Source organism: Molossus molossus, unplaced genomic scaffold (assembly GCF_014108415.1).
Source record: "Molossus molossus isolate mMolMol1 unplaced genomic scaffold, mMolMol1.p scaffold_m16_p_1, whole genome shotgun sequence".
Lineage (NCBI taxonomy): Eukaryota > Metazoa > Chordata > Mammalia > Chiroptera > Molossidae > Molossus > Molossus molossus.
Window position 1 is genome coordinate 48903222 of NW_023425344.1, and position 21766 is coordinate 48924987.

Consider the following 21766-nt stretch of genomic DNA (forward strand, 5'->3'; position numbering starts at 1 on the left):
ACCTTGAAACACTATGCCTATGATCCAGTAATTTGGACCATGCATGTGGTAGCCCATACTCCTTAAAACATCATTATTACACATCCAGATCTTATGAAAGAAACAGAAAAAGAGCCTGTATTCCACCTGCAAGCAGTAGTGGTAAACTAACCACAAGTCATTAAAAAAAAAAGGTTATCTTTCACCAGACTTCTGGGTTTATATAAAGGTGTTTTCAAATACTGTATTAAATTTTAACAAAACTAGTTTCTCTGTTGTGCCTTCCAACTTCCCACTGATGTCAGTAAAAATGTAAAGACCCTGGTCTAACCCTTGTATAATACACATTGTAAGTGAGAGAGTTCATAGTTATTCCTCACTTCAAGAGGCAGTATGCTTAGTGTTGAGAGCCTGGTCTTCAGATAGACTACCTGGGTTTTTATTCTGGTCCTGCCACTGTTCACTGTGTCTACTTGGTATCTTGGGCTACTTACCTAACCTCTCTTCATCTCAGTGTATAAGAGGGAACTGGCAGGAAACAGTTGACTTCTCAAATTGGGCAATTTGAAGAGAATTTAATAAAGATGCAATACTCAAAACAGTGGACAGGATGTAGGAAAACCACAAAGGATAGTATAGAACCCTGAGGCTAGTAACGTCTAAGAATACAGGAAAGCATGGCAGAATAGTGGGGAGAGTTGTATGAAGACGACTGCTTTGAGAGGAGTATGATCTTTGATTCAGAGAGCAGTTCATAGAGTCATAAATACCTGACTTCACTCTCCTCACTCTGTCTTCTGCCATTGTTCACCAGCAGTTCAAACCAACAGAAAGTCAGAGGGTGAGGGTGCTCATAATGCTGTCCATATAGGGCCCTACCCTGTTGCATAGTGTTGGGGGATGAACGGATAAACGTGAATCTAGAGGAGCACATAAAAGATTTCCAACACACTCAGTTTCAAATCTCTGAAATTAGGAAAATATAGCCTCTTATAAGGTTATCAAAAGGATTAAATGATAGTAAATGTAAGGCACAGAGGAAGCATTCATGCATTTTATGTGTATTACCTCATTTAATTCTCACAACTCTGCAGAGTAGGTACTACTTTAACCCCCACTTTATAGAACTTAGTAGTCAAGTTTAAAGATTAAGAAATTGTACAAAATCAGAGAGCTAATGGAAGGGGTACAATCCAAGTCTTGCAGCATTCTTAACTACTATGCCATGAAGAAACTTATAATAAAATGGTGCAGAATTGCCCATCTACCAATTGTATTAAAAAAGAATGTGGAATTGCAGGGGGTGGGGTGCGGGGGACAGTCTCAGGAGAAAGCCCAGGAATGGAATAGGTGAGAACTGTAGATATTCAGCCTATGAGAGGGGAGAATTTCAAGCTGCATTTAAATATTTGAAAGGCTGCCCTGGCCGGTTTGGCTCAGCAGTTAGAGCGTCGTCCTGCGGACCAGAAAGTCCTGGGTTCGGTTCCCGCTAAGGGCACGTACCTTGGTTGCAGTTTGTCCCCGGCCTCAGTTGGGGGTCGTGTGGGTGGCAACCAGTAGATGTGTCTCTCTCACATCGATGTTTCTCTCTCTCTTCCTCCCTCTCTCCCTCCTCCTCTGAAGATAAATGCAAAAATGTCCTCGGGTGAGGATAAAAAAATATTTGAAAGGCTGTCAGAAAGTCATATGAAAGAGTTACTGAATTTGTTTAGTGTTACTAAGAGAGTAGGACCGAAAGATGAAAATTGCCTGAAGGAAAACTGTGACTTAATACAAAAATAGTAGGCAAAGCTGCATAGAGGCATGAGTTGCATGTTGTTTGAGATGTTCATAGGCTGGATTGCTCCGTGGAGGGATAGCCTGAAGGAGATTCAAGCATGCTGGTAGCTAGATTAGACAGACAGATGACCTTCAAGGCTCTTTTCAACACTACAATTAAAACAAAAAGATATGACTTCCTTTTTTCTAATCAATAGATCAGCACTATCTAACTGGGCCACTTCTTCCTTACTTGCTTCCTCTGGTCTCAGCAAAATTCACTGAGCTTAATCTAGACAATACATTAGAAAAAAGATTCTGGTGTAATTTAAAATTCTGTCCTCCCCTTATATTTCTCCTACATTTAATGCTTCTTTATTCATTGAAAATAAATAGCCAACCCAAACTTATCCTCAAACTTATCAATATAGAATAGCTCCGGAAATTTTTTTTTTTTTTATCCTCACCCGAGGACATTTTTCCATTTTCTGCTCAGGTAGAGTGGGAGGGAGAGAGAGGAACAGAGAGAGAGAGAGAAACATCGATGTGAAAGGAACACATCGAGTGGCTGCCACCCGCATGACCAACCAGGGCCGGGGACAAACTGCAACCAAGGCACGCGCCCCTAGCGGGAACCGAACCCGGGTCTCTCAGGACCGCAGGCCGACGCTCTAACCGCTGAGCCAAACCGGCCAGGGCTGGAAATTTTTATTAATGCTTTTATGTCCTACTTTATTCAGAAAAATAATATAAGACTTATAAGAATATAGTAAAAAGTTATATTAAGCATAAAAGAGAGAAAAATGAAAAGAGATTAAAAAGTTTAAAATGAAGTTAATTTAGCAAAAACAAAATTATACCCTAAAAATGCTACAATCCTTCCTAGAGGTAGTTCTAATCTTTCTAATACTAGAGATCAAGTCTGGCTAGTTATATATAAACTGGCCTATATAGACTAATTCCTCAGAATAAATATTTTTATTATACTGTGATAAGATAGTAATTTCTTAATAGGATCCTCATAACCAGTAGTATGTGATAAGTGTTAAATTACTTATCACATACTACTGGAAAAATATATGTATATAAATTTACTATAAATATTATTTACACAAAGAATGTGTAGTGCAAATACATAATACTCTATTGTAATTTTCATATAAGCAATTGATTCTCATAGAATGTTTTTGATAATTTTTCTGAACTCATATCCAAATTGCAATTCAATCATCATATGACAAATGGAGTTGTTTTCCAATATGCTGTTTTCGTAATAAATTTATTGTCATTAAATATAATAGTTGACCTTTATGTTGGCTAATATTTTTGCTTACATTAACAAACAAATAAGAGGAAAGTAAAACAATTATGTATGTCAACACTTCACCTATTTTTCAATGATGTGAGCAACCTCTTTGCTAAATAACAGTTTTTGAATTATAGAATAATATTTTGTCTATTTTTTGTTTTGTTCAAAATAAGTTTCAGACACAAATTCATCTGCATTATTAACATTATCTCTTTCACTTTCTTAAGTCTAGATAAGAAGCCAGCGAACTATAGCCCTTGAGCCAAATATAGCCTGTGGCCCAATTTTATATACTATAAGCTAAGAATGTTTTTATACTTATAAAGTATTGTTAAAAAAAGAATTAGAAGCCCGGCTGGTGTGGCTCAGTGACTGAGCATTGACCCATACACCAAGAGGTCACCGGTTCGATTCTCGGTCAGGGCACTTGCCCAGGTTGTGGGCCAAATACCCAGTGGGGTGCGTGCAGGAGGCGGCCAATCAATGCTCTCTCTCATTGATGTTTCTATCTCTCTCTCCCTCTCCCTTCCTCTCTCTCTAAAATCAATAAAGAAGAAAAGAAATTTTTAAAAAGAGAAGAATTTACAAGAGAGACTGTATGTGGTCCATAAAGCCTAAAACATTTGCTATCTGCATTTTGCAGAAAAACATTGTTGGTCTCTGGGACAATTATAAAACAATAAATCAAACCCTAATTTGTAAGTTTTGTCAATTACCATGGTGTAAATACTCCCACCATGGCTGATTTCAATCTATCATGTGACCACACTGAAAATGGAGGTGGGAAGAAAGGCAAGGTAGAACAACATTATATAGTATTTCCACCACACGGAAATGAAGATGTAAGTAACTTTAAGAGCATATTATGTGGAAATATAATTAGAAAATAATAAATTTTGAATTTCAGCTACCTTTGTTTTTAATTAATTATTTATATGTTTATATAATTTAACTTTTAATAAAGGTTATATTTAAGAACCAGCTAGCCCTGGCCGGTTTGGCTCAGAAGTAGAGCATCAGCCTGCAGTCCAGAGACACCCAGGTTCAGTTCCCATTAAGGGCACGTACCTTGGTTGCAGTTTGTCCCCGGCCCCGGTTGGGTTGTGCGGGTGGCAGGCATTCGATGTGTCCCTTTCACATCAATGTTTCTCTCTCTTTCTCTTCCTCTCTCTCCCTCCCACTCTATCTGAACAAAAAATGGAAAAAATGTCCCCAGGTGAGGATAAAAAAAAAGAACCAGCTAGCAAAAATCCCGAAAGTGTAACAAATCAGCTTTTGCAAACCGGTATCAGCCAGCTCCAGCAAACCACCACATAATACATTTCCACATCCCCTCTGGGTTGGGGAGGGGTGACATATTAAAAACCAGAATATCATGCAAAGTATAAATCAGTTGAAAGGAAGACATTATTTACTTTCCTTCCTACTAAAACTAATGTATGTTACCCGTGAAATAATTTAACGAGATTTTTCCCTTTATCTTTGCAGTATGTTGATAAGTTAGACCTAATAGACCTCACATGCCTTACTGAGCAGAATTCAACTGACAAGAATTGTGCAAAATTCACCCTTGTTTTGCCAAAAGAAGAAGTGCAACTGAAGGTGAGTGAGGAGAAGCAATTAGTTTGAAACAAGTGGTGGTTATAAATAGCATTCACCTCTTCACAGCCTACTGCCCGATTTAAAGAGAAAATTATGGGAGTGCTAAATTCTATACTTTGTTAATATTTCTTGCCTTTTGCCAAGAACTACAGTTTTCTAAACAGGGATTTAAAAGTGCATGTTCACTTGTTTAGTATACAAGCACAGTGAAACCATACACTTTGTCCTGTGACAAAGTCAGTGATCCCACCTGGTGTTTTTTGAAAGTTGTCCTTGAATTGGTATTCAAAAATTTGGCACTTACTAAGTTCCCAGGTGATTCTGAGACATGTCCAACATGATGCATATTTGGAATTAGACAAACCCATATTTCACAAATTGAGAAACATTCTGCAAGGCAGTTGGCCTATACTCTTAAGAGCCAAAGAAAGACAGGACACCTGTTGCAATTACAGAAACCACAGTCATAACAACTAAATGCAACATGTGATCTGGTTTGGAGCCTGAATCAGAAAGGAAAAAAACAAATACACAAAAACCCAAAAGCTATAAAGAACATTATTGAGATAATTAGAAAAATTTGAAGAACTGTATATAAGATATACACAATTTATAAAACATGGTATTAAAATTTATTAATTAAAACTCTAGACTCCACAACAGCAAAGATTTGTACACCCAGCTTTCAAAGTGAGCCAGCTAAGTCAACCACTATAGTAATAACAAAGAGAACAATTTGGAATTCAATAAGACATAGTTGGAGTTGACTTTCAAAGCACTGGTCATTAAGTGTTAGTGTACTACGAATCACTTATACTTAGGAAATCCACGCCCCACTCCATAAACCTGGGCCCCAGAATCTACAGATGATTCTGATGTGCTGGTTAAGAGCACAGGCAGGACTGGCGTCATATGCCTAGGCTGAATTCTAGCTGTTTTTTTCAGTAGTTATGTGATCATGGGCAAGTTACTTAACCTCTTTGTGCCTTGGTTTCTACACCTGATAGTAAGTCTGCTCAGATGTAACCCTCTTACTGAGATCTACCAGGACTACTTTATTAAAATGGCAACCCTTTCCCCGTCCATAGCATTCTCAATCTCTCTTACCCTGACCTACATTTTATTTTTTTCATTTATTTCCTTCTACACTATAAAATTTACTATTATGTTTATTATTTATTGTTCCTTGCTAGGCCCTAAACGCCACAAGAATGAGGATGTTTTTGTTCTCCAAAACATTACTGGAATAGTGTCTAGCACTAAAAGGCACTCAGTAAATACCTGTTAAATAAATATGTAAAAAATTGATATTACCTTTTGCTGAGTTGCCATGAGGATTAAATCATCTAATACATGTAAATAGAATAGCAGCTGCTACTGATAAGCACTGTAAGTTTCTAAGGACTAACTACGTCGGTTCTACCTGGCTGCCCCTAATTTAAAGCCAGTCAGTATTAAATACCAATTGGGGGATTAACCAAGAATTGACGTACTGCAGATATAAGTGGGCTAACATTTAAAATTTTTTGATTTAAGTAAATTGGCATAATTTCACTTGTTTAGTTAAAAACAGATTAAAGCTATATATTCTGTCTTCTGATAAAAGAAAGCAACACTGAAGTAATTCATACCAAATACACATTAATAGTTCTAAACAAAATTAGAAATGAATTGTTTATTCCCTGCAACTGATTCTAAGTGGTTTAAAAAAAACTACAATTGACTTTTTAAAACAATGTGCTTCCATAGAAGAATACGCATTTTTGATAATCTTGCTGATTTTTCATGGCATACATATCTTGAGTTTTTTTAAAACAATCATGAAATTTGGAAGTTATTTGAAGTTAATAAAAGTATTAACACTCATAGTCATCATGTCTTTTCTTCTTTATCGTTGTTTGTTTTTGTCTTCATCTTTAGACAGAGAATACAGAAAGTGGAGAAGAATGGAGAGGCTTCATTCTTACAATAACAGAGGTAGGAAGGACATTACATTTTATTGATTGTTCATTCAACAGATATTTACTGAACATTGACTATGAACCATGCAGGGTAAAAGGGGTTGAAGATAAAGCAATTGAAAAAGATGTATATATAGCCCTGGCTGGTTTGGCTCAGCGGTAGAGCGTAAGCCTGAGGTCCAGAGAGACCCGGGTTCGGTTCCCGCTAAGGGCATGTACCTTGGTTGCAGTTTGTCCCCGGCCCTGGTTGGGCTGTGTGGGTGGCAGCCACTCAATGTGTCCCTTTCACGTCGATGTTTCTCTCTCTCTCTCTCCCTCCCCACTCTATCTGAACAAAAAATGGAGAAATGTCCTTGGGTGAGGATGAAAAAAAGAAAAAGAAGTATATATAAACCTTTAGACTTACTTGTGAAATTTTTATTTTTATCAGGTGGATGGAGAGGGAGAAATAAACAAGTAAACAAGCAAGATAATTGTGATTATTGCTATAAAGAAAATAAACAGGGCCATGTGCTAGCTAGCAAATAACAGGTGGTCAGGGAAATCTATGTTTTGGTACCATCCTTTTGACAAAGTGGTCCTTTGTATATTCTGATATTTTAGCTTACATAGCATCTTCTAAAATACTTTCCGAATTCATTTAATGCATATTTATAAAATGCTAACTGAGATGGATTTTATAAATAGCATAAACAATCTAACAGGGAGGGACCATCACAATAAAACTCACTTTGAAATGTTTAGTGACTCTTAAGACAGAGGGATCCTGTTCTGTTCAACTCTGTGTCATCTTATCTGAGATCAATAGTAAGATCTACTGTTTACGGTTTGTTATTGCAGCAAGATAGCTACCATTATTTTACATTAAGCCACTGTAGCCTGGCCAGAGTGGCTCAGTGGATGAGCATCGACCCATGTACCAAGAGGTCACTGGTTTGATTCCTGGTCAGGGCATATGCCCAGGTTGTGAGCCAAATCCCCAGTGTGGGGTATGCAGGAGGCAGCCAATTGATGTTTTCTCTCATCAATGTTTTTATTTCTCTCTCCCTCTTCCTTCCTCTCTCTCTAAAGTCAATAAAGAAAAAATAAAAATAAAACCAATAAAGAAAAAACTTTTAATAAATAAAGCCACTGTTGCAATTGTATTAGAAACATGAAGTACTTTGATAATCAGCCCCTAAAAGAGCCCATATTCTCTATAATACTTTTAGAGGATAAGGAAATGTTCTGTGTTTATTAGGGTAAGTTAAATAGACTCTGTCCACATCCAGTTCCTAAGTCAAGGCTTTGTAGTCACATGAAATAAGCACTGCACTTTACTGAGACGATGGATACTGGGTCTTTATTTTAGCCAATAACGTGTAAAAGTTGGAGGCTCGACTACCATATGGGTAAGTCATAGGCGGCTTAAAAAGTAGGCCGGTTACAGATGTGAAATCATGTTGACTAGGGGGGGAGGAAGACTCTTTGGGGAATTGCATTCTTTTCCTCCTGTGTGGAGAGGCAGCATCTTTGCCATGGCATTTCTTACACTGGGGAACAAGTATCCCAGTGATACCTGAGCAGGTGTCAAGGTGTACTCTACAACCACTGGATGCAACTTCAGGGTGCATCTTTCTGGTGCTCTAATTATACTTGATGTTTCGGTCCCCAAATCTTTTTATTTTTTTTCCTTGAGGAAAGGATAAAAAGCATTAATTTAAAACTAAAAATATACAGTATACTACCGAACATAAAATTTATGTGAATTTCCAAAAGAAGACAAGTTGCCTTAAATTTTATGTTCTATAAATGCTTTTTGCACAACAAACCCAGATCACTCTGTGCTGTTGTTAGGAGAACTTTTGTAGAAGTTTGAGAAACACAGACTTTCATAGAAAGAGCTGAGATGTTGCTTTTGAATTGAATGAAGAAAGTGGAGTTTGAGTCTTGGTTTACAACTTACTGGCTTTGTGATTTGGAGTTGTTTAATCTTTCTGAGCCTGTTTTTTTTTTTTTTTCTCATTTGTAAAGTAGGATACCTATCTTGTAGCATTGTTGTGAGGATTTAAAAAACACAATGCTGGGGACATAATAGGTAATTAATAAGGAGTAGCCATTTCATTAGTTTTTCCTCATTCAATTATTTTTTCTGGATTGGTATGTTAGTCTTACTGATTATTAGCTTAGTTATTCAGAAGAATATTCTCTAAACCTTTTGATTGTGTACACTTATTAGTAAATTTTTATTTTGAATTTCATATATATATGTACATGCACATATGTTTTTAAATCATAAACAATAGCCTGGCTGGTGTGGGTCAGTGGTTGAGCATTGACCCATGCACCAAGAAGTCACCGGTTTGATTCCTAGTCAGCACATGCCCAGGTTGTGGGCCAAATCCCCAGAAGGGGGCGTGCAGAAGGCAGACAACTAATGTTCTCTCCCATCGATGTTTCTATCTCTCTCTCCCTCTCCCTCTAAAAATAAATAAATAAAAGATTAAAAACATAAAATATGATATAAACAATAACATGAATTAATCAGATATCAGTAAGTAGAAAAATTCCTTCCCAATGTACTTTATTATGCACCCCCTGGAAAGCATGTACCCTACTCTGGAGATCAAGATGTTAATCAGACATGGCTGCCTCAAAATGTAGGCTAGGTCATGTCACATAAAGAAAATATTCTACCATTTAGATTATACCTTCCAAGAGCACATGGCTGGCTATAATGCGGTCTAAATCAGTGGTATAAATGTAGATCAGGAGGATATAGGTTACTCAATCCAAAATACATCTCTAGAAAAGATTTAAAAATACTAGTAAGTAGAGCAGTAACATAATTTTAATGTGTGAATAAAACTATGAAATATAGCCCAGCCGGTGTGGTTCAGTGGTTGAGCATTGACCCATGCACCAAGAGGTTACCGGTTACTGGTCAGGGCACATGCCCAGGTTGTGGACCAAATCCCCAGTGAGGGGCATGCAGGAGGTAGCCAATCGATGTTTCCATCTTTCTCTCCCTCTCTTCTCTCTCTAAAACAATAAAGAAAAAATAATTTAAAAAACAACAACTATGAAATATATGCTCAAGCATACCAAAATATAGACCTCTAATTGCTGATTCTCAGTCATTCAATGAATGGTACCATGTCAACCCCATGTTGCCATGTGGTTGGTGGAGATAATTCTAGGTTACCTGTGGGAGAGCTATGCACTTTGCACGTGCTCTGGGACGTCCCTGGCAGTGAGAACAAGTACACTCAGAATGAAAATATGAGAGATCTGTTGTTAGGTGAATTAGCCTGCAGTATAAGGTGAAGGTGGGTGTACTTTGCTTTGGGGTTAGAACAAAAGGGACACCCTGTGCAAATTCTAGTTGGTTTAGAGGCTGTTCCAGGACACCTACCCTACAACAAGATTGTTTATTCGTAATTCTACCCATCCATCTCTGTCAGGTAAATAAAGTTCCTTAGGACCAGAACAGGCTCATCTTTGCTAAAAACGGGTTATCTTGCTGTCTTTCTTGTTTGCTCACTCTTTTCATTGGTTTTAGCTGTCAGTTCCCCAATATGTGTCACTCCTTCCTGGACAAGTCATTAGACTGCATGAAGTCTTAGAGAGAGAAAAGAAAAGGAGAATTGAGACAGAGCAGCTACCGAGTACATCTCTGGAAGATGAGAGGGAACCAATGGAAGATTATGTGGATGTACTGAATCCTATGCCAGCGTAAGTGCACCATCAACTCAAGTCTACCTGCTAGGTTGCTAATGTTATTTCTATTTATGAAGGAGAGTCGGTCCATGACCTCATTCAACCAGGGGCAACAAGCTGTCTTATGTATAAACAGCATATCGGAGTGCATGCCACATTTCCTCTTCTGTGTCATGATCAACCAAATGCAAAATGCGGATTTGAACCAGCTCTCGCACCACACAGGAAATCCCCTTCCACCCACACTTTCAGACCAAACAGATATTCTTTCCAAAGTTTAAACCTAAATAAAAACTGCTATGAGGAAGGAAGGAAATGATATTTTTTCACCATGCAACTGTCTGATGGATTCTGTCAGAAAATTATACTAACAAATTAAAACACACATAGTCATATATATATATATATATATATATATATATATATATATATATAAAACACATAGACACAGCCCAGCTGGTGTGGCTCAGTAGTTGAGCATTGACCCATGCACCCAGAGGTTGCCGGTTGATTCCCGGTCAGGGCAATGCCCAGGTTGTAGGCCTGATCCCCAGCGGGGGGCATGCAGGAGGCAGCCAATCGATGATCTCTCTCATCGATGATTCTATCTCTCCCTCCCTCTTCTTTCCTCTCTCTCTAAAAAAAAAAATAAAAAATAATAATAATTAAAAAAAACCCACATAGACACAGACAACAGTGTGGTGCTAGCTAGAGGGAAAGGGGATTGGGGGGTGGGGGGTGGGCAAAGAGAGGGAAATGAAGATGGAAAGAGACTTTACTTTGGGTGATGGGTGGATGAGGCAGCATGCAAATGATGTTTTGTTGAGTTGTACATTTGAAACCTGCATGATTTTCTGAACCAATGTCACCCTAATAAATTCAATTAAAAATAACTGAATGTTCTATCCAATTGTTCAATCAGTGAGTACTTTGAAGAAGCGTGTAAGGTGTTGTTGGAAAAATAAAGAACATAGAACATAGAATATGCTGAATTCAGCAATATCTTACCTCTACTTTTTACTGTTATATTGTTAAATGTGTGACTAAGATTGTGAACGGCTCCCTCCTGGAATCTTGGTCAAGTTCTCATCAGTGAAACTTGTCTCAATACCACCTTTGACATCAGGTTGTGAGTTATGTTCTTTATGTAATATAACCACTGAAACCTGCCCACCATAATTTTTAGCTGAAACCAATGACTGATAAGTTAAAAGTCACAGACTGCTTATATTTCTTTTGTGCCCAATAAAACAATATATGTTTTTACAGATGTATAAAAAGAAGACTAAAATCATTTCTTGTTGCATAACTCAAAGACATTTGCTGTTAACATTTTGGTGTATTACATATCCTGCTAGATACTTTTCTATGACTATATATTTCATTTATTACAATATGTACTATAAAAATGAGAAGTACTTTCGTAAACATTTTACGTGTAAAAACACCACCAATGTTATATAAGAAAGCCATATTATACCAAAAGGAGTGAGTTAAGACATATCCTTAACTATGAGTTATTTAAAAGAAAGACTATATAAGAGAAGAATGTATAGAGACATTTTGTATCTCTGGAAAGAAACCACCAACAAATACTATTTATCCAAGAGCCTATTATAATAAACTGAGATTGGAGATACATTTTTAATTCTTGTCTTAGATTTTCAAATGGTTATGGTGATTATATACTGATCACTAGACAGCTTTTCAGGCCCCCTTTGGTTAGAGAAAGAGGCTTTGGAGGGATGAGGGAAGGAGGGCCATAAGCATACACATACTCATAGTAGCACAGGCTAAGTTATATCATAACCGTAATAATAAAGCTGGGAATTTTAAGAAAAGTTAATAGCCGCAGTTTTTAAAGTTATTTTAGAAGCATTTTTTCAAGTAATGATCTTTATCAGTTTTAAAACACTCTACTTTTTATCTCGCCTCTGTAGATGTTTTTATACAGTGTCTCGGAAAGAAGCAACTGAGATGCTTGAGAAGAATCCTTCATTGGGAAATATGATCCTGAGGCCTGGTAGTGACAGCAGAAATTTCTCCATCACTATCCGGCAGGAAAGAGAGTATGTTTAATTAAAAAACATATGGAATTATTAAAAGCATGATATCACTTTAAAAAGCAAAGTCATAAAGTTCAGATCAGTATCTGCTATGAGTTTTATTGGGACTAAAAATACAACCACAAGAATAGGGAAGGAGCCCTGGCCGGTTTGGCTCAGCAGTTAGAGTGTCTGCCTGCGGTCCAGAGAGATCCGGGTTCAGTTTCTACTAGGGGCATGTACCTCAGTTGCAGTTTGTCCACGGCTCTGGTTGGGTCATGCAGGAGGCAGCCCCTCGATGTGTCCCTTTCACGTCAATGTTTCTCTTTCTCTCTCTCTCTCTCTCTCTCTCTCCCCCCTCCCTCCCACTCTATCTGAACCAAAAAAATGGAAAAATGTCCTCGGATGAGGTTAAAAAAAAAAAGAATAGGGAGGGAATGCTATATAAGCTATGCTAAAGACTGAGCCAAGGCTAATATATGCAGTAGGGAAGAAGAATGAGAAAATTACTTTGGTCCTGGATCTAGTTCAATGACTCATTCATTGCAACAAATATTTATTGAGCAATTACTATGGGCCATACTTGTATGGAGACACAAACTTCTAAGGAGACACAGACTGTAAATAAATATATAACCAAAAATGCCATACATATGTTAATAGGCCTATGGAAGTAAAATAAACCAGGATGAGGGAAATGGGAATCTCAGAGGTAAGACAGAAAATTACATGTGTGGTTTGGTAATACATATACTAAAATTGGCATGATACAGAGATTAGCGTGGCCCCTGTGTAAGGATGACATGCAAATTCGTGAAGTGTTCCATAATTTAATAAAGAGAGAAAAAAATTGTCTAGTTACTCTTGTTTTAATATAGTGGTCATGTAAGGCCTACTTTATTAACTGACATTTAAGCAGAAACCTGAAGGAAGTGAGGGAACAAACCATTTCAATATCTGGGACAAGACTATTCCAGGCAGCAAGTACATATGCCCAGAGGCAGGAGACTTGCTTTGTTTAAGAAACAAAGAGGCCTTTGTGATTGCCGTGGAGTGAGCTAGGAGACAGTAGTAGGAGATGAGATTCCTGAGGTGGGGTAGGTGGGGATTGGTCATGCTAAACCCTACAGGGTCATTGTGGGGACAAGGGTTTTACTCTAAATGACACAAGAGGCCACTGGAGTGTGATGAGTAAAGAAGTGACATAATCTTGTGTATCTCTGAAAAGGACCATTTAGGAGCCTCTTGTCAACGTTAATGATTTCTTTCTGGTAAAATGGTATGTTTGATCAAGTAACATTTACAAGCACAAGTTGATTTTTCTATGTAACTAGGGTGGCTGGATCTTTTAAGGTTACTTCAGCTCTCAGAGTCTTTGAAAATGTGCATTTCAATAGGACCTCTGGCTTAGTTAACATTTTCACAACTGATAATGTAATTAACATATAGAGGTGTTTGTCTTATATGAAAATATTCTATAAGTGATTATTTTTTTAAATGTTTTATTGATTTTTTTTTTTTTTTTTTAGAGAGAGAGGATGGAGAAGAGAGAGAAAGATAGAAACATCAATGTGAAAGAGATACATCAATAAGCTATCCCCTGCATGCCCCCCACAGGGGATGGAGCCCGCAACCCCGCAACCCCGGGCACGTGCCCTGACCAGGAACTCTTAGTCCATGGGAGGAGGCTCAGTCCGCTGAATCACACTCAGCCGGGCCCATAAGTGATTCTTATTCAGAAAAAAGCATAAACAGAACTTTGATTTTTGAATTTTTTATTCTTTCTGAGGGTAATATTCTTTTTTTTTTTTTTTTTTTAGCTATAACACATCTATCAGTGAATCTATCTTCCAGTCTACTATGAAAATCAATAATTCTAAATAAGTTAACTATGAAGACTGATAACAAATAAAGGCAGTAAAAAGAAAACAATCACAGGGAAAAATAAAATTATGCCATTATGGCTGCATCGCTAGTATTAGCTAAGGTCTAATCATCTTTATTCACTTGCCAATTATTCTGTATACAGTAGCCACATACACTAAATAGCTGGCAAGAATGTCAGATAATAAATCCGATCCCGGTTTGTGGGTGAAGTAAGAGAACCTGTGTGTGTTTATGTGTGTTTTCCACAATGAATAGCTATGTCAACTTAATCTTTCGTTTCGTTATTTTTTTATTAGAGGCTAACATTTGTAATTATGAGTTTCAACTAATACAGTAGAATACCATAGGTTATTCCGTTGTAATTTATTTATCATTTGATTGGCTATCCTGAAACAAATCCAACATAAATAAAAATTATTATGGCTATTAAATATCAGTGAACTTAGAACTCCTGAGAGAAAAATGGATTTTTCTGTTAAGTATATCCTGATCGAGATTATTCTCTTTCAGGGTTTAGGAAATATATCACATAGAATGTCATTAACTGTTTACTTCCACTTAAAAAAATAAGAATATACAAAACCACATTAAAATTTTTCTTGCAGATTAAAAAAACCTCCAAACCATCCAACTACTTAAAAAGTAAACTAGATCACACAAGAGAATGATAAGCTTTTTTCCTTCATATTATTTTCTTTGTTGGATTGGACCTTTGATGGATTTGCCTCTGAACCCTGTGTTACTATTCTGCATGAAACAAACAAAATCCTGAGTCCTGCTGGCTCGTCAAAGACTGTATTCCTTGTATAATAGCAGCCAGGTCTCTTTAAGGTAGTTTACACTAGCCCAACTTTTGCATTGCACTTTCTGTACAAATGAGCTATGGGAAATACAGTTTTTTTCTGCTGTAGATGTAATTTTTAACCAAATGCAAGTAGTTTCTATACTTGGAATATGAATTTAATGCCACAGCTTTTACTTGTGTGTGTATTGTATTTAAACTCATAAGAGTCTGGCAAAGGAGTTCATTTCAAAGTTATGTATTTCTCATTTAAGTACACTCACTTCTAGTTTGAATTCATATAGTTCATACTTTTGTACAGCTGATGGTCATAAGAATATAATATTTCAGTCTTAGTCATTTTGGCTCAGCGATTAGAGTGTTGGCTTTCAGAATGGAGGGTTGCAAGTTCAATTCTCAGTTAAGGGCATGTACCTGGGTTGCAAGTTTGGTCCCTGTTCCTGGTCGGGGTCGTTCCTGGTCGGGGTCGTGCAGGAGGCAACCAATTGATGTGTCTTTCTCACATTGATGTTTCTCTCTCTCTCTCTGTCTTTCTCTCTCTCCCACCCTCCCTTCCACTGTCAAAAATAAATGAAAAAATATTCTTGGGTGAGGATGAACAATGACAACAAAAAGAATATAACATTTCATAAAACCAATCACCCCCCCACCCCCAGTAGTTTATATTTAGAAAGCAAGGAGTGAAGTAGAATGGTTGAACTAGAACATTTTTTTTTCCCCTCACCCGAGGACATTTTTCCATTTTTTGTTCAGATAGAGTGGGAAGGAGAGAGTGGAAGAGAGAAACACCGACGTGAAAGGGACACATTGAGTGGCTGCCTCTCACACGACCCAACAAGGGCAGGTGACAAACTGCAACCGAGGTACGTGCCTTTAGCAGGAACCAAACCCGGGTCTCTCTGCACCACAGGCCAACGCTCTAACCTCTGAGCCAAACCAGCCAGGGCTAAACAAGAACATTCTAACACTGGAGTCAGTATAAGCTTATTTAGACTTTGGGGCATAGTTTATAACATGAAAGTGGTTAAAAACTTTTTTAGCTGTCATATATATATATATTAAATATTGTTATATGTGTTCTCTAATGCCTCAAAACACATCTTTTAGAACACCCAGATTTCCTATCTTCTATTTAACAGATCACTTAATTTTAAAGAATAGCAATTGTAGAGAGTACTAATATTTTAGCCTGTTAGACTGTACAGCTTAATGTAAAGACTTGGCAGAAATCTAGACTATTAGGAAGCACCTGTGTTACCCACAGAACTAATTCATTCTCTTACAGGTTGTAGGAGAAATGTTCAGCCGTGCAGTTTAGATGAGTGTGTCTGGTAAAACACTAGCTGAAAAGGACAAGTTGGTTTACAAAATACCATGAAAGTAAAATTTTCTCCATCTGTCAACAGTTAGCTATGCAAGGGCAGATTGTAGTTCTCAGGAAGAAGCAAAAGTCATTCAATGTCAAATTATCAGGTGACTTCTCTCTTGATGTAAAATATCATCCACCTTTACCCAGCCCAGTGGTGTGTGAATTCATAAGACACAAAGCTATTCTTACAACAAACTTCATGGTTTGGTTGGTTTTCTAAAAATCATTATGACTGTGTGACAAGCTAGTAGTATAAACACTTTGGAAAACCACTAACCAAAGATGCAGTAGAAAATATTTACCCCAAACTCATTCCTTTGCAAAAAACTGAGGTCAAAAGCTCAGAACAAGTATTTATAACCACATTTGAGGTCACTCATTCTTTTTTAAAGACAGGTTACTTCTTTTTTTGAGGTTATACACATGAAGCCTCAATATAGCAAATGTTATCAATCTCATCCCCCCCCCCCCTTTATTCCTTTGGAAAAACAAAACTACATATGAAAGAAAAACAAAGGTCTAAAATGAGATTCAAAGCCTAAGTGACTTCAATGGAATTTTTTTTCTATTTTTCTGCTTCAGAACTTAGTCCTGTTAGTCAAAAGTTCCAAGAGACCCTGTTAACCTTTGCTACTGTTCCTTTCACAGCTTTGCCACGAGTGATGATGATGATGATGATATGATGGTTATTACTAACAACAATCACTGTCCCCACTTACAGGGTGCCGTTAGTGGGTGCTGAGTGCTTAACAAACATTTTCTTCAGGCACAATAACAGAGACAGACAGTATTTGACACGAACAAGCTGATACTTACCAAAACTAACTTAAAACAATACATTTTATTTATTTATTTTTTATTAATTAATTTTTGTTACAGATGTTTCTCCTTTTCCCCCCACTGACTCCCCCCTCCCTCTCCCTTCCTGCCCTTTCCCCAGTTTGTTGTCCATGTCCACTGTTCATGCATACCTGCATATAAGTTCTGTGGTTTATCTCTCCCCCACCACCCCCCTATTTAGGGGACTGTCAGTCTGTATCCCACTTCCGCGTCTCTGGGACTACCCCCTTCCTCAGACTTAAAACAATACATTTTAAAAAGTATAAAAAATAGGTATGATTTACTGAGGATCTACATGTGCCAGACACTACACCAAGGACTTTTCAAACATAAGTCACAACAGCCTTGTGAGGCATTCCCATCTCCATTTTACAGATGAAGAAATAAAGGTGCAGAATGCTTACAAAACAAAGCCAGAGTTTGAAGCTAGATCTTTCTAGTTATTAGGCTTTCTATCAGTCTTCCAAGTTATGACACTCACTTATTTCATAGGAATATAGGAACTCTAAGTGGAATTTGTGTGAGTTTTCGTAAATAACTGTATGATGATAAGGTATGATTTTCTTTTTTTTTTTTTAATTTTTTTATTCCCCCATTGACCCCCTCCTCCCCACTCCTGCCCCCCTCCTGCCTTTTCCCACACTGTTGTCTGTGTCCATTGATTATGCATATAAGTTCTTTGGTTTATTTCTCCCCCCCAACCCCCTTTCCTTTGAGGTTTGTCAGTCTAGCACCAATTTGTATTTCTTAATCCCTTCACCTTTTTCACCCATTTCCCCAACCCGCCTCCCATCTGGCAACCAACAAAATGTTCTCTGTATCTATGAGAATGTTTCTATTCTGCCTGTTCATTTTGTTTGTAGATTCAATTGTCAATAGATATGTATTATTGCCATTTTGTTTCTTTATATATTTTATATTTTTCTTCAAAAAGACCCTTCAACATTTCATAATAACGGCTTGGTAGTGATGAACTCCTTTAACTTTTTCTTGTCTGGGAAACTCTTCATATGACCTTCAATTCTAAATGACAGCTTTGCAGGATAGAGTCATCTTGGTTGTAGGTTCTTGCTTTTCATCACTCTGAATATTTCTTGCCACTCCCTTCTGGCCTACAAAGTTTCTTTTGAGAAATCAGCTGACAGTCTTATGGGAGCTCCCTTGCAGGTAACTAACTGCTTTTCTCTTGCTGCTTTTAAGATTCTCTCTTTGTCTTGAACCTTTTGCATTTTGATGATGATGTGTCTTGGTGTGGGCCTTTTGGGGTTCATCTTGTTTGGGACTCTCTGTGCTTCCTGGACTTGTATGTCTGTTTCCTTCACCAAGTTAGGGAAGTTTTCTGCCATTATTGTTTCAAATAGGTTTTCAATTCCTTGTTCTCTCCGTTCTCCTTCTGACACTCCCAAGATGCAAATGTTGGCACGCTTGAAGTTGTCCCAGAGGCTCCTTACATTATCCTCATTTTCTTGGATTCTTTTTTCTTTTTGCTGTTCTGATTGGGTGTTTTTTGCTTTCTTATATTCCAAATCAATGGTTTGCTTCTTGGCTTTACCTGCTTTACTATTGAATTTGTTTGTGCAAATTATTCTTTATTTTAGTTAGTGCCTCCTTCATTTCTGACTGGTTCTCTTTTATGCTCTTGAGGCCCTCACTAAGTTCACTGAGATTCTCACTAAGTTCATTGAGCCTTCTTATAAGCAGTATTTTGAACTCAGCATGTTAGGTTGCTTATCTCCATTTGCTTAGTTCTTTCCCTGGGGTTTTGTTCTGTTCTTTCATTTGGGACCTGTTTCTTTGTCTCCTCATTTTGGCTGCCTCCCTGTGTTTGTTTCTGTGTATTACTTAATGAGAGGTATGGGGCTATCTGAGACCAGATGCTGCTTGTTTGAATTAATTTAGGAAAACCTGAAGCAGGATCCAAGACAGGCCAATTAATTCTATGGTAAAGCAACTGGCAACAGCTTGGGTGGGCCTGAAAGTTGGGTGGGGCAGGGCCTCAGGGAATCACCAGGGCAGGGCAATCAGTGTGAGCCAGATATGGCAGCTGTCTGCCACCCCAGGGAAGGGGCTCGCCAAAGGAACAAAGGCCTCTGACAGCACTTTTGTCCCAGAGAAAGCCCCCTCTCCAGCCCTTGCTCCAATGCCAAACAGCTCAGTTCTTCTCTGTATGTCTCTGGCGCCCCTCAAGCTGCCTCCCCTCCAAGCTTAGAGGGAGGGAGTCCGATAAGCCCGTGCGCGGGCCCTTTAAGAGGAGCTGCCTGGGGCTCCAGCCGCTTCAGCCTCCCTGAGCCTCAGTTCCTGCTGGTTTTTCCAGCCAGAAGTTATGGGGACTCCTCTTCCTGGCACTGCAACCCTGAGTGGGGCACCTGGTGTGGGACGGGGACCCCTCAGTCCTCAGGGAGGACCTTCCCAGCTGAGGTGTCCTCCTGATTTTTATCCGCCACACATGGGTGTGGGACCAGCCTGTCAGCCTCCGCCCCTCCTACCAGTCTCGATGTGACTGCTTCTTTAACTCCGTAGTTGTAGGACTTCCATTCAGCTTGATTTCAGGCAGTTTTGAATGATGATTGTTCTGTAGTTTATTTGTAACTTTGATGTGTTTGTGGGAAGATGTGATACCGCGTTTACCTACGCCACCATCTTGACTGGAAGTCCCAATAAGGTATGATTTTCATGGTAAGGATAAAGATAAAGCCAGAGCTAATCACACCAACAGAGGGTACAGTGATACCTCAGTTCTCGAACGCCTTGACTTTCGACCAAATCGGTATTCGACCAGGAGATTCGAGAAACTTTTGTCTCGGAATCCGAACAAATATTTGGAACTCGAACTTCCGAGATGAGCCGAGTTGAGCCGAATGGCGTTCATTCGGCCCAGTGCGCCTTGCTTGCGTCATCAGTGTGAGCGCAGAGAGAGCGTCACGCTTTGTGGAGAGAGTCATGCTCTACACTGAATTTAACCCTTAGACATACTGTACACTTTTATTTCTTGTTGAGACTTATGTTTTTCTACATATTATATACAAATTAGGCCAGTAAATAGGCATTTTCTGGGGCTTGGAACAAATTAATCCAGTTTCCATTATTTCCTATTGGGTTTCATTGCTTCGGTTCTCGAACAATTTGGTTCTCGACCGTCCTCCTGGAACGAATTATGTTCAGTGAGTCGAACATAATTCGTTCCAGGAGGACGGTCGAGAACCAAATTGTTCGAGAACCGAAGCAATGAAACCCAAGCATGACTCCACAAAGCGTGACTCTCTCTCTGCACTCACACTGATGACGCAAGCAAGGCGCGCTGGGCCGAATGAACGCCATTCGGCTCAACTCGGCTCATCTCGGAAGTTCGAGTTCCAAATATTTGTTCGGATTCTGAGACAAAAGTTTCTCGAATCTCCTGGTCGAATACCGATTTGGTCGAAAACCGAGGCGTTCGAGAACCGAGGTATCACTGTACTTGTAAGACCTGCTTTGTCCACAAGTATCTCCTTCACAGGTCTGTAACTGATTTCCAAAGGCTCAGCATTAATAGCCCTGGCCGGTTTGGCTCAGCGGTTAGAGTGTCGGCCTGCGGTCCAGAGAGACCTGGGTTCAGTTCCCGCTAAGGGCATGTACTTTGGTTGCAGTTTGTCCCCGGCCCCGGTTGGGTGGTGCAGGTGGCAGCCACTTGATGTGTCCCTTTCACATTGATGTTTCTCTTTCTCTTCCTCTCTTTCCCTCCCACTCTATCTGAACAAAAAATGGAAAAAATGTCCTTGGGTGAGGATAAAAAAAAAAAAGAAATATTTCTCCTTTTTCCCTTTTCAGGAGGGGCGAGGGTTGGTTATGTTTTATCCCCCGTTTTGAAAATAAATCTCTAGAATAAGCCATTGGAATAAAATTATTAGCTGTTTTCCAACATATGCAGTTGAGAGATTTGAATATAACAGTAGAGGAGGGGAGAGTCCCTTGAATAGAAGTGTAGTTCAGTCCTAGGAAATGTGATCTGGAAACGGAGAGAGGAGTGATGAAAAAGATGGGAGGCCCTGCAGACAAACAATCTGATAGACAAGTTTGCTTTAGCTGGCTTCTGTAAGTTGGACAGGTGTTAAATTAGTTTGTCTTTCAAAAAAATGGCAATGTAATAAATGCTGTTTACTCTTCACCTTAGAAAAAGTCTTGGTCCGGACACTTGCCATATGAGTCAAGGGAAATCAAGGCAAATCTATTGTTGTTCAAAACTAACTGGCATGGGTACTGACTTATGCTCTCAGTAGAAATTAGTTCTAGCAAACAACCTAATGAAGTGGGCTACTAAAGTTTTAAAATTCAGTTTCACAAATATGTTCTGTGCACCTGAGGGTGAAATACAAAACTGAATAGAATGTGCTACTTGTTCTTAAGCAGTTCATATCAATAAAATAGCACAGATTTAGGGTATTAGAGTGCTATGTGACTATAGAAGAGGAAGACACTAAGATTCATCTACTGTACTTACATTCCCACTTAAGTGTTCATATAGGACCTAACACCTAG

The 21766-nt window shown here is 38.5% G+C and overlaps 1 protein-coding gene and 1 pseudogene across 1 annotated transcript in view; both read left to right on the forward strand.

Moving 5' to 3' along the window:
- STAP1 (signal transducing adaptor family member 1) overlaps nt 1-21766 on the forward strand; it is a 38881-nt gene that overhangs the window by 9782 nt on the left and 7333 nt on the right. Inside the window, exons 3-6 of the mRNA XM_036276662.1 lie at nt 4535-4648; nt 6569-6625; nt 10151-10323; nt 12249-12377. Of these exons, the coding sequence (XP_036132555.1) occupies nt 4535-4648; nt 6569-6625; nt 10151-10323; nt 12249-12377 (473 nt within the window). The remainder of the gene's footprint in view (nt 1-4534; nt 4649-6568; nt 6626-10150; nt 10324-12248; nt 12378-21766) is intronic.
- Nucleotides 13087-13186, forward strand: LOC118621642 (annotated as a pseudogene).